At 33.9% G+C, this 17,785-nt stretch overlaps 1 protein-coding gene across 1 annotated transcript in view; it reads left to right on the forward strand.

Annotated features, from left to right (window-relative positions):
* The window catches only part of LOC145684302 (uncharacterized), a 29,786-nt gene extending 12,606 nt beyond the window's left edge, over positions 1-17,180 (forward strand). The window contains exon 2 of the mRNA XM_081756477.1: positions 6,202-17,180. Coding sequence (XP_081612603.1) covers positions 6,202-7,102 — 901 coding nt within the window. The 3' untranslated portion in view covers positions 7,103-17,180. The remainder of the gene's footprint in view (positions 1-6,201) is intronic.
* Positions 17,181-17,785: the final 605 nt, after the last annotated feature.

Genomic DNA, 17,785 nt, shown 5'->3' on the forward strand with positions numbered 1-17,785 from the left:
TATACCTAGCCTGAATGTTGATGCGGATTAATCTTCTCTTCATCATCGCAGATGTTTGATCCTCTGTTATTTTAAGCCTTCCGGGTCACCACTTCCACCACGCCTTAAAGCACTTCCTGGTCACCCTTCTTCTTTCGCTCTTGAAGCGCGTGATCACTTCGTTTCTATACGGCATGGCCTCGTGTCGGCTGGCCATTTGCAATTCGTGCATTATAACTGTTAGATGACTTACCTCATACTGTGCCGGATACTTATCCCTTTCTTCCCGTTCCACCCTGGAAAGTTAATTGTCCTCCTATATATTTCCGTTGGTGTGGTTTAGTAAGTCTATCACGACTGATCACCAATATCGTCAGGAGTTACGCTTTCTTACAACACTATGCTGATTTCTCAAAGTTTTGTGCTTGATGATTCGATACTTGAAGACGATTGTCGGTGGGTTTGTATTTGGCCCTGCCCACTATGGTTACCGACTCCCTTCGTTTCTATCCATCTTCAGTTCCAGAATGAACTACTGGATATTGAAGCTTCAGACTATGCTATGTCCCATAACAGTGCCTGTATTCTGATCGTGTTTGACAAAAAGAGTGCTCTTGCCAGCCTTAGGAATCCTCTGATTGAACCTATTTTGTTAAAATGTCATTCTTTACTTTGTGCCGGCTCAGTCGTCCACTTTCGTTGGATTCCTAGCCGTGTTAACATTCCTGGTAATGAGCAGGCGGACTGTGGGGCAAAAGATGCAGCTCTTCAAGGTGCACTGGCGACGCAGCTGCGTAGCACAGACTTTTACCCATTGTTCACCTCTTTCTTTTACACTAAAGACAGTCGGAATGGGATCTCGCACATTACAGCAAATTGCATGCCATTAAACTACGATTAGGAGTCTGGACCTTTAGTTTCCAACAATCTCGTTGAGAAGAAATACTTTAAATTCGACTGCGTATTGGACACATTCATTTGAAGTATGTATATCTTTTACGCGGCGATCCTGTTCTACAATATTCCGAACTTATGTCTGAAGATGTGTTAGTTCGTAGGTTGTTTTTTTCTATTAAAGCTCAATAGAATATTCATATAGTAATGCCAAGAAAGCGACATTGAGTGAAGGCGGATTGATTGCTTGATCCATTGCTTTCTTTATCACGATTCAATTAGTATGCGGACCAATGTTTTAAAACCCTGCTCCTTTAGGGTAAACAATAAGGTGATCTAAGCAAGAACGATGATGGAAGAATTAGCGGAAACAGGAAGTTGAGAGAAACAGGAATACTCCGAGAAAACCTACAGAAAATATTGTCCAGCACAAGCTTACTTGACCGGAATAGACTCAGACTCTCGCGCATCAGAGGTAAGAGCTTTACCACTAATGGACCATGCTACAAAAATTAAAGAAGAATGACAAGTAGCAGGCCCTACATAATTGAATATTATGTTTATTAAACTTAATGTTCATAAAGCTTCTTTTCGTTAATGTTTTGTAATTAATGTCGCTAATTATCCGATACTTGTAATATGTGTCAAAGAAATAAATGCTTGTTTCTCGCAGGGTGGTATCGTCTGCTCTTTGCTAATAGTAATAGTATGAAAATAAATTACCACACATTATCGCATATCACACCAAAGGGAGATTCCTGTTTTGCGATCACTTGAAACAGTATTTCTGAATACCATAGAGAAAAATTAATTTCTTTTTTCATGCATTGTAGGAAAAAATGAAAAAAGAAACAAGGAAAATGGTTCGATGTAAAATGCTTTGTATCTCTCGAATAAATCACTAACTGTATTGCCAGTGCATAACTATGCCTCGAGCATTTTTCGTAGAACTATTAAAACGAGGTTTCGCTATAACGTAGTGTGCGACGGTTCGGTGCCCGCTCCGGAATTTATTTGAATATAAGTATAAAGTTATATTATGAACACGTGAAATAGTTATAAAAACAAAATCAGATAAACTGAGCTTTTCAAATCTCTGTCACTTTTATTCACCATTTTTGTGTATATTGGGGATGATAATCTGGGGAATACTAGCAGTCATAAAGAGAAAACAGATTTCTAAGTTAATATCAAATTGAAACCAAACGTACAAAATAAGGATTGAAGTTTCTGCTTTATGTGTATAGTTATTATTTTGTTTCGGATTAACAATAGCTATTGTAATTCATAATATAGTTTTTCTTATAAAACAATACGAGCAATCATATAAAAATAGTGTTTAATATGAAATTAAATCCAAATCCTAAAAAGGATTAATAACTATTTATTTTATTTCTTTTTTAGAATATTCACATATACATACCATGTGTATTATCTGATGCTTAAAGTACTACTATTATCTATAATTTCAATTTCATTAGGAAATAACTCTATTGATCTTGCGATGAAAAGAAGTGTATGAAACTGTTGGTTGTGTTTCCGTAGTGGTAGAAAAATATTTCATCTGCTTTCAAAGGAATAAGTGTATAGGTATGGTGCCATGAGGAACGCTAGCACTACTAGAGTGAAGATGAATTTCCGAGATGAACAGCAACCTGAAACCAACCGTCTATATTCCAGATAAACTTACATGGGCGGTTCCACCATTGTGTAGGGGTTTTAGCCTCTACCGCATTAGCTCCGCGTTCGGGTCTCTTTACCACTCCATATGTAACGGTTGTGCTTTAGAATAAAAGTTGCAAGTGTAATTCATAATTGTAGAATTTTATTAAATATATTCAAATCCTAATCAAATTCCGTTTCCAAATACAAAATTCCTACTTTCTTTCCAGTAAAGACTTAAATCGGGATACTTACAATTAATAATAAACAGTTTAGCTAATCGGTTCATTTATTAGGGATATTCACCTATTAGCAGTATCCTGATATAACCATACCAATACAAGATTTCAGATAAAAGAACTCACGCTATCTCTGTCATTGGTTTGATTCGGTCTTTCGGAGTAGGTCTTTAAAAGTATGTTTCTCTAATATGTAAAGTAACAGAAAGTAGAGGTTTCAAAACAAATATCACCTCAAGGAGAAAATATGTCCAATGATTATTTAAACAATATCATTTTCTCTCGCGTCTTTGGTGCGAGACATCTAAGTTTAAATCTGAAAGCAAATCCGGTTTTTGAATATGAAAGCGTATATTGTTTATTCTAAAGGAAGGTGTTTTACTGGAAATTTTGTAGAGGGGGAAGAGCAACTGAGTACGTAAGAAGTAGTCACTATTTTCATGAATACATATGTCATATAAAAGTTCGTAAAGGTTTGATACTGAAATATGATCATATATTTTTTTTCAATTATTACTTGAGATGCAAACGATAGTGGTTGTATTTCTGGAAGTAACATTGCCTGAAAATTCCCATGAGAATTTCTAGGTTCATAAAGGGTTGGAAAATACTCTTGCAACTCTGAGAAAGAAGTTATTACATAGTTTCTTCTTCTCATCTACAAGTTAATATAGCACATATAGCACTCGAAACGAATATTTAATTCTAAACCGAAAACTAGAATATGCACGTTGATCTTCCTGTGATCTACATGATTCTTTAGCTTTACTGGAAGGTGTTATTTTTATTAAAAACATGGAAATTTGCAAAAATGACAATGGAACGAATTAATTTGTTTACTCGCGCCAAAAATCTCATTTCTAATGACAGCAGACATGGGAGAAAACGATACGAAATAAAGATAAATTGAAACCGGTCCTAAGCCAGAAGACACAAAACAGTATGTTTTGTAAAAGCCATTTCGATTGATTTTGTTTTGTCTGTAGAAACACATACAAGGTCCGTGGAAATATTTTTCGGTACGTTTAAAATTGTCTGAAGTCAAGTTGAACAGTATACCACATTAGATCTTGCCGCTCAGTAAATAGTTGTGAAATACTCGCTTTAAGTTAAACAACATGGGCCTTATGCAAACTCATTCTGACGCTGATTAGTGCCATACTAAAGCGTTCAACTAACATATGTTTCCTGCAGTAGTAAGGTCTTTAGTATGACGCAAATCATACTTCAAAGTGACTCTGCATAAGGCGGCATATATCTAAATAAGGAGTGTTTCCTGGCTGTTGACTAAAACCAGTACTATTTTATAAACTGTTGGAACAACGAACTGCATATACTGAGAGAAATAGAAGAGATTCCAATGCTTTACAAGAAGTGTAAATATGCTACGTAGCAATTGATCCCGAGTACCATCAAAAATTATAGTAAATTGCCGCAACAGCATTCGAACACGAGCCCCGTCTTTACTAGTCTATGATTTTACTGTATGAGCTGCTTCCATTAGCTTGTTTTCGTACCATATATCAACGTATTTCGGGCACCAATTTAGTACATGAACATGAAAATTTAAGTGAAATAAGTAGAATAATGGGATTGAAGGTTTCAACTGGTCTCTATTGCAAGACTGGTGGAGCAAACTCTCTTTCATACATAACCATTATTATAAATTTCATGTGCATAAATTACCTTAAGTAACAAAACTGATTTCCAAATTAAATGCAATGTGTAGACGTTTACAAAAACAAAGAAAACAAATAAACACTCAATGTAAATAAACGAGAAACCTAAAATATTACAAGATACTGTAATTAAGATTTAGTTCAATTTTATGAAGTACACATCTTCAATATGATTGTTCAATTCTCTTTATACAAATGCAGAACATGAATTACGAAGTTTTACGTCCGACGATTCTGTCGGCTACGCTAAAGGAAACGGTGATAAAGAAGAATGAATGAAAATGGTAGAATGAAGAAAATGGGAGGAAAGGGAAGAACTCCTAGAAAGCCTACGCTGACAGTGTTTGTCTACTACAAAGGTCACTTGGTGGAAGCTGGAATCGAACCAAGGGCCCATGCTCCAGATGCGATCGCTCTATCACTAAGCCACCGCGACCTTATAAAAAACAATGTTTATTCTCTACATACATATATATATATATATATATACTTGTATATTGGAACAGATATCAAAAACATGAAAAATTTTCATTTAAGTGTGCTTTCAAATTGGTATTCAACTCAGAAAATTGTTAATAAGTTGAGTTGATTTACAGTTTATCTCTGAGAAACCTGTCTATTTGAGACCTGTACGTACTGATTAACATAGATTCAAACTACATGAGCTTCTGCCGGGAATCGAAACCTGTTCTCATTATAAGAATATTAACTTTCCGTATATTAACTTCTTCGTATACATTTGATGAACTTAGCGGAAAAATATGACTGAGTTTTGAAACGTTACTCTTCAACTAACATTTCTTTCTTTTAGCATTTAAATTAGACATTTATGATTTTAAAATACACGTCTATATATTGAAAGAAAATAAATAAAACAACTTACTATACTCAGGCTCAAACTGCCGCCCTTTGTTTCTAGTTGTTGAAAAGCATTACTAAACACGTTTAACCACAGAGGCAACTTGTACGAAAACCGTTGTGATGTTGCTAATAGAATCGTTCTCAGCCTTCTGTAATTTCAATACAAAATGTTGAATGATTTCGGATATTAGAAGTGTCGTTAAAGTGCGATTGTATGTTCATCCCAAAATATATCATTTTCTACACTTTCAATTTTACGAATTTGTGAGCTTTGCTAATACCTGTGGCGAGTGATTTTCCCTAAAATTTCCCCCAGGATATTCTTGAAGTAATTATCTAACATACTACATTTTCATAACAGTAAAAGCTTTTTGCTTATGATTTTCTTATTTCGCTTTATTTTATTTAAAAACTTAAAATAACATTTCGTTACTACACAACTTTACTAATAAATCCCAAAGAAAAGTAAATATAAGAAGAAAAACGAGTTTGTAATAAAAATGTGAAATATACAATATATACGAACTTTTTTTTTAGCTAACGACGGTACTTGACTCTGGGATCGTATATGTACTTATATGTACTATTTTAGATACAAAAAGGAAAGGTGTTCTGAAAAATAGAATATAGTTCTGTCTTCCATATTTCTACAAAAAATCACAAAATAGCATATTAGTACAATACCTCATCTTATGACGAATTACTTATGACTACCTGGCAGTTCCTCATATTTATGACGCAATTTAAAATTGAATACAAGTATTTTCCCATTACTGCTGTATCTTACATGAAAGCATTTTCCATTCCTTTGTTCTTTATTATCTGCGTTGATTTCTATTTCTTGTTTACTCAATTCCTCACAAGTTCCATAAACATATTCTTTCCAGAAAAGCCAGAGCCGCTATTAAACGAAGAGAAGCTATCAGTGATGAGAAAACAATTCCAGATGACACGTCTCATACTTGCAAGACCTTTAAAAAGGGATTACGTCACCAGTGTCAACTTTGTGGAAAGGGATTCACTAGAGAGTCGCATTTGGCAACACACACGAAAACACATACGGGTGAAAAGCCTCATAAGTGCGAGGTTTGTGGAAAGAGATTTATTAGAAAGTGGGAGGTGGCAAAACACACAATAGCTCATACAGGTGAAAAACCTCATAAGTGCATGGTCTGTGGAAAGGGTTACAACCATCGTTCTTCTTTGAAAATACACACGTTAATGCACACAGGTGAAAAACCTTACAAGTGTAAGGACTGTTCGAAGGGATTTACAGAGAAATCACGTTTAGCATTACACGTGCGAATACATACAGGTGAAACACCTTACAAGTGCAATGTTTGCGGAGAGAACTTTAGGCTGCGTTCATGTTTGGCAAGACACGTGTTTATTCACGAAACCCAAAAACCTCACGCATGCCGAGTTTGTGGTAAGGGTTATATATTTAACTCTGAATTGGCCAGACACATGTTGATACATACAGGTGAATACCCCCATGAGTGTGCAGTATGTTCAAAGGGATTTAGAAGCAAATCACAGTTGGCATCACATATCTTAATACACACTGATGACAGACCTTTCACATGCCAAGCATGTAGTAGAGGGTTTACTACAAAAAATTACTTGAACAGGCACATGTTAACACACATAGATGTAAAGCTTCACACTTGCCAATTGTGTGATAAGGGATTTACGCAAAAGTCTTCCTTGGAAAGGCACGTGTTAACACACACAGATGAGACGTCTAACACACACAGGTGTAAAGCTTCACATTTGCCAATTGTGTGATAAGTAATTTACGCAAAAGACCTACTTGAAAAGGCACGTGTTAACACACACAGAGGAAAAGTCTCACACATGCCAATTGTGTAAAAAGAGATTTCCTAGAACCTCTTCTTTGGGAAGGCACGTGTTAACACACTAAACAAATCAAACGTAAATTTTGTAGTAAAAGATATGCTAAACAAACACAATTGGAAATGCATATTTTGTCACAAACGTGGAAAGGGAGCTACGAAAAACGTCAGGTTTTTCGAACTGCTTGATACACGCAAATGAAACACGTCACATGTAAAAAAGAGTGCGAAATGTGATGTCTTCGAATTTCATGTTTCGTAATGCGCGTCTTGTCAAAGTGACTCTGTGTCTCTAACTTGTCATATATTAGAAATTGAATATTAGTACGTGTATATACAATACTGGTAATATTTCGTATTAAATGTTGATAAGTAATATGATGTTTTCAGGCCTGGGTATCATTATTTCATATATTCAAAACAGCATCTCAAAATGATGCAAGTTGGTCAAAACCATATCACTGAATGAGACGAAAAAAAATATTTAATCGGAACATCTATACAGGGAAGAATGTCAGTGATATGATATACTTACTATAAGTACTAAATAATTGCGAGGTCACTGAAGTCGTCTTAACCTCTTCATTGCTAAGTTCAAGACATAAATACCAACGACGGTTTTATGTGAAGTACCTGCACACATTATACGGGGAATAAATGATACCACATCCAGTATAGGTCATTTAGGTCGTTAATATCCCGAAACTTCGTACTGTAAATACGCACGTTTATCTTCCCCATAACTAGAAATCGCATGGTGTTAAATCAGGGATCAGAAAGGAACCAACCTAACTACTAATTTATTAAGAAAGACCTGCGTTCTAGAATCTTTCCCTATTCCTCCATGGATAAAACATGCACATGCTCATTTTAGCCGTAAAATTAGTGGTCGACTAGCCCATTCTAGCCTCCCACATGCGATTATTATTATATAAGCATAAATTTCATTAACTTCTGCATTTAAACTAAGTTATTTTATGTAATCCTTATATATCCTGACTTTTCTGGTACGTTGTTCACTGTTCTTGCTTTGTCTTGTCTTTTTCACTTTTTAGAGTAGTTGATAGATGCACCAGACTTCAAAGTCCTCGTGTGCTGAGATTGCATAGACCTTATATCACTTCTTGATTTAAATAAAATAATTTAAATCGAAAAGAGTAAAAACTGGTTTTGAATTTTCGGCTCCGTTATGATTATTACGTAAATACAGTTTACCTCAAATTTAAGGTAGCGCGCAGGGAATGCCGGTTCAGATTTAGTATCAAGGTATTTTCCTTCCTTCTTTTCGGAAGTTTGGTTCCAGAAAAAAAATTAAAAAATAGGAAAAATAATGTACTGCTCTTTTTTCACTTAACGTTTTCCGTTTTCTTTTTCCACCAAAATTCAAGAATTTCTTAGTATTTTTTTTTTCATTTTTTCTCAGTTATTTTCCATTTATATTCAAGCATAGCCTCCAACCTAATTTAACCAAATTTCCTTCCTTTCGCAAGTCACCGTTCCATTTCCATATTTCCTTTATTTTTACGGTTTCTTCACATTTTAACAATAAGTGTTGTAGTGTTTCAGATTCTTTAAAGCGAAGTTGACATTTTTCCTTTACTTCTTTATTTTTTTCAATTTTATCGCTGTCTCAAGGCTCCCTGACCTGGCTTTGAAAAGTAAAATGCTTCGTATATCATTGTCCATATAATTTATTTTGTCGTAACGCATTTTAAAAGTCTATATTCCTTTCAAACTTCTCTTCTCGACAACTTCCTCATACTACTTTTCCTGCTCTTTTTGTTTAATTGCGTTTTCGGTGATTCTTACCCAATTTTTATAATTTTCTTCTCTGTGCCAGCGGGTAGTTTGACCATATTTTCTTTCTAATTTCCTAACTCTCCTAAAAAATTTTGTGTTCTTCCCTTTTCTCGTATGTTTAGTTGCCTCATGCACAACTTTAACTATTTTTGTTTCGTCCGTAAATTTTAATCTTCCGAGATATTTTATTTTACTCATAACTTCTCTTTTTACAAAACCACTAAATCTCGTCTTTCCTGTTATTGTTACATTTGAACGTAATTTATTTGTTCCAAGTGCAAACGTATTTGATTTTGTGCTTCTTGTAAAATATTCCTGTTTTTTTTCGTTAAAGTTATCACTTCAGCTGCGAATGTTAGTGCCGGTACTGCTACTTGCGTCCTAGTGTTCTTGACACCACAAATCTGTTGTATGACCACATTACTTTATTTTTTATAATTGCTGTATATTTTTGTAGTATATTTTTCAGTTTTTTCTTCTGTTCAAGTAAGTATTCTACTTTTTCAAGTTTAATTCCTAAAAATTCTACTATTTTTCCAGCCCTGCCTATTACTATGTTTCCTGCTTTTATATTTTGATCCTTTATGTCTCCACTAAAAACCATGAACTTGCATTTTTTTCATTTATTTTTAAACCAATTTCTTCTTTTTTCCTAACTACTGTTTCTAACATTTCCTTAATGTCTTCAATGTTAGTAATCATCTACGCTACATCGTCTATAAATAGAGTGCCAGGGATTTTTCTTACTTTTTCTTTTCCTTTCAATCTTAATTCTAATCCTCTGTTTGTTTTGAACAATGCTTCTCCCACTTCGTGTATGTATATCAGGAATAGAACTCGTGATAGAGCACATCCTTGTTTCAAACCTTTTTACTGTCTATCTATTTTGATTTTATGTTTCCCATTTCATATCTGTATTTGTTATCCTTATATACTTCCTTAAGAAGCATAATTAATTTCTTTGATATTCCTAAGTTTTCCATTACTTCCCATAATATCTCTCTCTTGACTGTATCATACGCCTTTTCAATATCAAAAAATGCTACTATGAAATCTCCTTTTCTTTCTCTGCATATTTCGATGAGTAGTGTTGTAATGTTGTTCTTCCATCTGTTCTGAATCCATTTTGTAACTTACTTAATATATTGTTTTTCTCTAGCCAATTCATTAATCTGTCTCTTAGAATAATTGCAAAGAACTTATATACACAGTTCTATAGCTATTGGCCTATAATTTTAAGTCGTGTTTATCTCTTCCTTTTCCTTTATATATTAACCTAATCTTTGTTTGTTTCCAACTTGGGGAATGGTTCTTGATTCAAATATATTACTCATAATATTCTTTAAACTTTCCAAAGATTTATTACCTAGGTTTATTAACGTCCCGTTTGACACCTCATCTGTTCCTGTTGCTTTTCCTCTTAGATTTTTTCTAACCTTCTCTATTTCCATATTTGCAATATCATATGTTAATTCCTGACTTTCTTCTTCTGCACTTTTATTACTTTTTTTTGATAATTTATTGGTTTCATTTTTCCGTTCTTCATAATTTTGCTTCATCGCCCAATCTGTTAAGTACACCACAATTTTCGTCCTGTCTTTCAGCATTTGTACCTTTTCATTTCTAAGAATGTTTTCTTTTTTTGTTTTGTTTTTTCTCACATATCTCCAAAATCTTTTCCCTTCTTCTCTCCCTCCTGGCTTCATTTCCTCTGCTATTTCACCATTGAAATTTATTTCTTTTATTTTAGCTATGTGTGCATCTTTCTTGCTATTTATATATTTGTTCCATGCTTGAATTAAATCCTCTTTCCCAATTTCTCCTTTCGTGAATTTCTTTAGTATTAATCTATGAGTTCGGCTTTTTTCTTTTCTTGTATTAATTTTTATTTCTGTATCTTTGGTCCAATTGAACTTACTACTTTCTGTATAACCATTCTTGCCTTAATTCGCATTTGTGACTTCAGCTGCAGCACTATTAATTTTTTGTCAGATTCATAGATTTATTCATTTATGTATTCTTTTTCTAACTTCTCTTTATATTTCTTTATATCTTCTTTTTCAAGTCTTTTAATAGTAAATTTGTTTTGATCTCTTTTATTTATTTATTTATTTTTTAATTCTATTTTATTTTATTTATTTATTTTTGGTGAAAAATTTATCTTGTCCTCCTGATCAAATAGCTCCATTTTTACTAATCTATGATCACTTCCTGAACTATAGATTCCTTCTTCATCAACATCAAATTCTTTAACAATTTTCCTGCTTTTTTCACTAACAAGAAAATAATCAATAGTAGTAGCTATCTCTCTTTTGAAGTATGTCTTCTTATCTGGTGTTTGTTTTATGTTCATTATTTCTAAATTAAAATCCTCTACTAATGAGTTTAAAAGTTGCCCATTTTTGTTTACTTCTCCTTCCGTTTCCATCAAATGCGCATTTAAACCTGCTCCTATTATATAATCTACATTTTCTTTTCATAAACAAATGACGGTTGATGTAGCGATGCTAATTTGCAATCACACATAGATGTTTATGCGATGTCATACAGGATCTCTTAATTTTCAAATTTTTAACAAAGATATTTGTTTGATGCTGCTATAATTAGTACAATGATTGGTAATAATGCTACTACGATACTCTCGTGAGAGAATTAATTCAACGTTCTATAAAATATTTTGGAAATAATTGTAAAATATTGTATCAAAATATTTCATTTAAATTTCAGAACAGGGTAACAAAAACATTTCCATACAAAATTAATAGGCGTTTTAAAAATATTAGGCATATTTTTGGAACTGTGGGGCCAGAATATTTTGCTTAAATTTCGTGCTTTGTTGCTATATTTTCTGTATTTTTGGATGGTTTTATTTAGGATAGGTTTGTTTGGGTTGGGTTAGATTAGGTTAGGATATTTGGATTTGAGAGACCAGAGTTCTTCTCTTCGAATTCGTACTTTCTTCCTATATTTTTCTGTTTTTGGTGGTTTAGTCTAGTTTAGGTTAGATTAGGATAGGTTAGGTTAGGTTAGTACTTAGTAACTTCATTTACTCATCAACTCATTTTTCCTATAAACATGGTGACTTTACCTTATTTAGAACCCCCAGTTCCAAAACTATCCCAAATATCCCTTATATTACGAACAGCGGCGGATAGGCCCACCGCGCTGCCGGAGCGGTGCCCGGTGAGCCACGTCAACGAATCCGTTATGCAACACATAAAAGAATATTTTGGACTGAACGGACCAAGCTTTAAATCGTAAAACTCGATGCGGCGTCGTGGAAACAAGGCAAAGTTATTAGATGCAGATGATGATGCCTGCAAAATGATCATATACCTATCTATTTAGTGCCTCCAAACCTGCTAAACTAATATCTACTGACTGCCAAAAGACTGAATATTGTGTTGAAGTTACCGATCCTACCTCACCTGCTACGAATGGCACTGTCAGAGTGGAAAATGAGCAAGAAGATTCCACTTATATGAGTCTTGAAATTAGTGTGCTTCAAACATCAGCTACGATTGTTACTATCGAAGAAGAAAATGAACAGAAAAGCTCTAGTTTTAGCGATGACGAATTTGAAGTCAGTGAAAACATTGAAACGCATGATGCAGTAGGGAACACAGCCACGAACTCCTTCATAGGTCATCAAATGAATGATATCCTCAAGATTTTGAGTTCCATCTCCGTCAACCAAAATAGAACATACCCTTTAATCTTGTGTTTACTTATAGGCTTAAACGAGCAGATGGCAACAACAGGAAGGGGCCGCGGAGGCTCAGTGGTAGAGCGTTCACCTCTGGTGCATGCGTTCCCGGGTTCGCCAAGTGAACTTTCTGGTGGACAAACCTTGTGCGTGGGTTTCCTCGGGGTTCTGCCGTTTGCTCCCACTTTCTTCATTCCACCATTTTGCTCATTACTCATCATCACCGTCTCCTCTGGCCTAACCGGCATAAACGTAAAACGTAAAACTCAAAGATTTCATTTTTTCACCAACATGGCTTGGATGTCATATCGTTCTACCCAAAATGCGTTTTTTACGGCGTGTGCACAGCATATTCTGCAGATCGAACAAACACTTTCTTAGAGATTTTATACGTCAGCGAGTAAGAGAGCATAAGTCTTCCAAGATACATCAGATCATCGTGGATGCTTACTACCTGAGAAAAGGGAACATAGTTTTAAGAAACTACTTCCTCATGGATAGATAAAACAGCGGCAGTATTAGGTTGGGAAGAATAGTCAGATAATGCATCAAGTTGTCGAAGTGCTGAAACTCATTGGTAAAAGAGAACTCACTTGCAGAGGAAAAGTAAATGAAGCAGCCTATAGACTGGAAGATACAGCTACACATCACGGAAAATTTCTGGATATTGTTCTTTCGCTGAGCAAATTTGATCTTCCGCTTAAAAGTAATGTACAGAAGGTCATCGAGAAGAGTAAACCGAGTCATGTGCGAGGAAGTACGCAGGATGGTGGTCACGTAAGTTTCAAAAAACACGCTGAATATGTTTTCGATGCTACTAACACACTTATCAAAGAAGATACTTCGAAAGAAGTCTCTCAGCTGGAATGTTTTTTGTTCTATTGGATACTACTCACCAGGCCAGTGCTATATTGTTTTACGGTATGTTGTTAAAACCGTTCTTAAAGAAAGAATTGTTGGCAATTTAAAATGCATATTCACCATCTTTGCAATTTACTATTGAAAATTCTGCAGAAGTTAAAACTTGATGTTAAGAAGTGTATTTGAAATTCAACCAATGGTGCAAGTAACATGCAAATTCGGATATTTCGGACAATATTCGGATTTTTCAAAACATCTATGATCAGTTACACGTGTCGTGTCAAGCTCGTATACCCAATCTTGTTATATGTGATCTGGCAAAAAGCTGTAATAATTCTGTGTCATTGTTTATTTTGCTGAATGACTGTGCGACATTTATTCATGAATATTATCTACGAATGGACATTTCGAAGATCGAATGTCACCAAAGTCGTCTTACAGTTATTGCGCAAACAAGATTTTGGATATCATTCTACTTTGGAGAAAAATTTTGGCCATTTTTCAAACCAAGAGAGTGCTTTGTATATAGAGTTGACCATAACAATGAAGCCAATTGCTTCTGCAAATATCAAACCAGAAGCTAGGTATAAGGCAAAAAGATACATAAAAGATGTTCTCAAGTTCAAAACAATTCTGACAGCACAGATGTTCCTCAGAATATTTTAAGTGACCATTCCATTAAAGTATCTCCAAACACAGGGTGCTTGTGCACTGGAGTTGTGTTGAATGATCAGACTACTCTGTCCCAACTGGAAGAGCAGAGAGCTGCTTTTGAATGATAAGAATGCATAACTGGCCAATAATAAATTTGAAGTATTACAACGTGATTCCTTTGTGTCTACAGACCTGTCGAGAATTTGCCTTTAGGAGGTGGAAGAGAATATTTTAGTATGAATGTGAAGAGGAAACTGTTTTCTGATCCGATGACAAGGAACTGCATTGAAGCGTTCAATACAATATTGAATACGGTAGGAAGTTCAACCAAGTAAGAACTTCCAGCTTCCGATAAACTTACTTACCTTATGAAAATGTTCAGTAAAGAAGTTTCCAAAGATTCTGTGAAAATCTTCTCTTCGACTTTCCAAGGTGGTGAGAATTCTTGAAAGTCAGTTTTGACGAACGAGTACAGCCGAGAAGAAACGACAGAGTGTGCCGATGACACAAGTGATTCAGAATTACAAGAACACACATTTCTTCAGAAGGAAGGCGAGTGTTGCAAAAATTGTCCACTGTGCTTTTTTTTTAATTTTGCAGAGATGTAATTTGTACTGTAATGCTTATCCAGATTTGCTACTAGCATACGAATTTCTACTGACTTTGCCTGTAACTCAGATAACATATGAAAGAAGTTTCTCAAAACTGAACTACATTAAAAATAGGTTAAGTAGTACCATGCCTCACGAATATTTGGAATCATTTATGTTGATGTCTATTAAAAAACACTTGATAAGGAATGTTTCGAATGGAAAGGGGAAAGATCTAAAAGCATCAAAAAGTCGTCATACGTACTCCTTGAACTTCATATAATACTTTGAACAAATCGGAATAATATACTGATGAATGAACATAAGGTTTAATTATTAATACTATTGACTGTTTAAAAATATATTTTATATGTTTTCTCGTAACAATAGAAAACATTGCAAATAACATGTTGGAAAATATTTGTAAAATATATGAAATACATTTCATATTCTCTTTTCATTATCATGAATGTAAAACATTTTTAGTATTACTTCGAACACATTTTCTCTCTCAACATTCAAAACATATTACATTACATTCAACACCAAGGGTAAAAATGGATCTGCAAAGTTGGGGCCGGTAGCTAGCGGCATGATACCACGCCGTTCCTCCTGCCTATCTTTGCCCAGAGTATTTTTTTAGGGACTAGGGGGACGCGTACATATTTTTTTGAGGTGGGGGCACGGCGTCCTCCCGCGTAATCCTTCATTTTACCCTTGTTCAACACAATATTTCTAGTATAATTTGTGAAAATTTTCCTTGCATTATTTTCCTGCTAACGTTCTAAAATGCTCTTCCTGCCAATGGCGTATTTACGATTTTGTTTTGTAGGGGGATTTGACTAACTTTATTGCTGGAAATGTGAAAATTGTGCAGGGTATTGCATTTACTTTAATATAGTAAATAAAATTTCTGGGGGGTTTTAAGCCCGGAAGCACCCTAAATACGCCACTGGTTCCTGTACTTCATTAAATGTTTTCCAAACACTTTTTGAAAAATATTTCCGGTAAACATTTGGGATACATCTCAGATATAACAAAGAATATGTTTTCTCCAGTAACGGAAAAGTATATTCTGAAAACAATGTAAATATGTATCTAATATATCAGAAAATGTTCCCTAAAAATAAAATATTTTCCAAAACACAACGGAAAACATTTTCTATTCATTTATAGTATGATTTCTTTTCTCTGTTTTAAAGTTTTATATTCCGAATTCGATTCAAAATTTTATAATGAAATTGGTAGTGGGAGTCGATTCCGGACGCTCTTTTTATTAAATGCTCTACCTACAACCTATATGAGACAAGGTTTTACAATATACTTTTGATGTTAAAGGCTTAAGTTTCTTAGGATAAATATATCTTTGTAATGTGTGCTGCTGGTAATGATATTGAAGTTAGAATTATTCCGAGTATTTATTCGTAGAATAGTATATTTTTATATTGAATAGTTTGATGTGTTTATGGAGCTAAGTTTTCCTATAATGTACGACATTGCCTATTCATAATGTAAGGCAGCACTTAATTGATATTAAGCACTGCAAACTGCTATTGTGGAAGATTGTTATAACATTAATTTAAATAAAGAAACTCTTAAAAGATAATTAACAAAAATACATCGGAAAATGGCACGTTTTGCTTACGTTGGCTCGAAAATTCGCTTATTGGTCGTCTGGGTCAGTACAGCATTAGTTAAATGAATAATTGTAAGCTTTTCTACTAACTAGTAACACGTTTAGTCAATTCGGTATAAATGACAGTTTTTTTCTTTCTTTTCTCTGAGGTATCTTCGAACATTGTCCTAAGACTTTCGACATCAAGCGGAGTTTTAAGTCTTGTCATCTGCCTACGTAATAAAGTCTTTTCTGGTTTTCCTACTCAAATTATAAATCCACAGAAAAAAAGTTCCATTTGCTACATTATAAATAAATAAAATCCTTTCTTCCTCTTTAAATAGCGGCACCATGTTTTTATTATATAACACCACCACCAGGCTTGCAAGCTCGAAACCTTTTGGAAACAGTAGACAATTCTTTGTTTATAATGTTTATTATACTTACCTCTATAAAATTTAGTATCATACCAAAGCTAGAGTTTTAAAGTATTAAGCAATAAAATAAATAATATCGTACTTTGTACCTATATCCGTTAGCAGAAAATAGTTTATGGTCTATACTGCTTCTCTTATGTATCCAACGATTATTTAAATAAACGTGTTGTGCTATTTCTTGACAAACGAAATACGTAGTTTGTAACCTACATAATCAATTATTTTAAGTATTATTCAGAAATAGTCATTTCGTTGGTAAATTGAGTGAATAGTTAATTCTGCTAATGCCTTTAATTACAGTGTATCATGTTCGTATTCTAATATGCATAATCCAGCGAATATAAAAACGTTTACTCCTAGTTTATATATATATATATATATCTATATATATATATATATATATATATATATATATATATATATATATATATATATATATATATATATATATATATATATATATAAAAATCGATGTCATTAAATATTGTTTGTGGCAATTCTAAGTTAATTCGCGTATGAATAACAGTTTTAAAAGTCCATCGTGAATTTACTTACTATATTACATTACAGCTAAGTTCAATGTTCATTCACTAAATATTATCTATCAGTGGTGGCCGGTGAATTGTGGTTTCGGGTTTTTCAGTACGAACGATAAGAGACAGAAGATATAAGGTGGACTCCTTGACTAGTCAGCATAATTTTAGATGCAAATGTTATGTGACATGTTAAATTAAATAAAATTTTGTTTTTAAAAAATAAAAAATGCAGTTCATGTTATCCGATTAATCATCTTAATTAATTAGTAACTTCATTATCCTCTCTTTGATTGGAGCAAATCTGTCTAATACATGCTGGTTGAACACTGGTATTCTTATTGTCAGGACTCTTTCGATGGAAAGCATAACCAATGGTGATAACCTTTCTTGGGACATTCAATTCCTTGAAAGTGTCA

The sequence above is a fragment of the Thermobia domestica genome, chromosome 4 (genome assembly GCF_964235325.1).
Source record: "Thermobia domestica chromosome 4, izTheDome1.hap1.1, whole genome shotgun sequence".
Lineage (NCBI taxonomy): Eukaryota > Metazoa > Arthropoda > Insecta > Zygentoma > Lepismatidae > Thermobia > Thermobia domestica.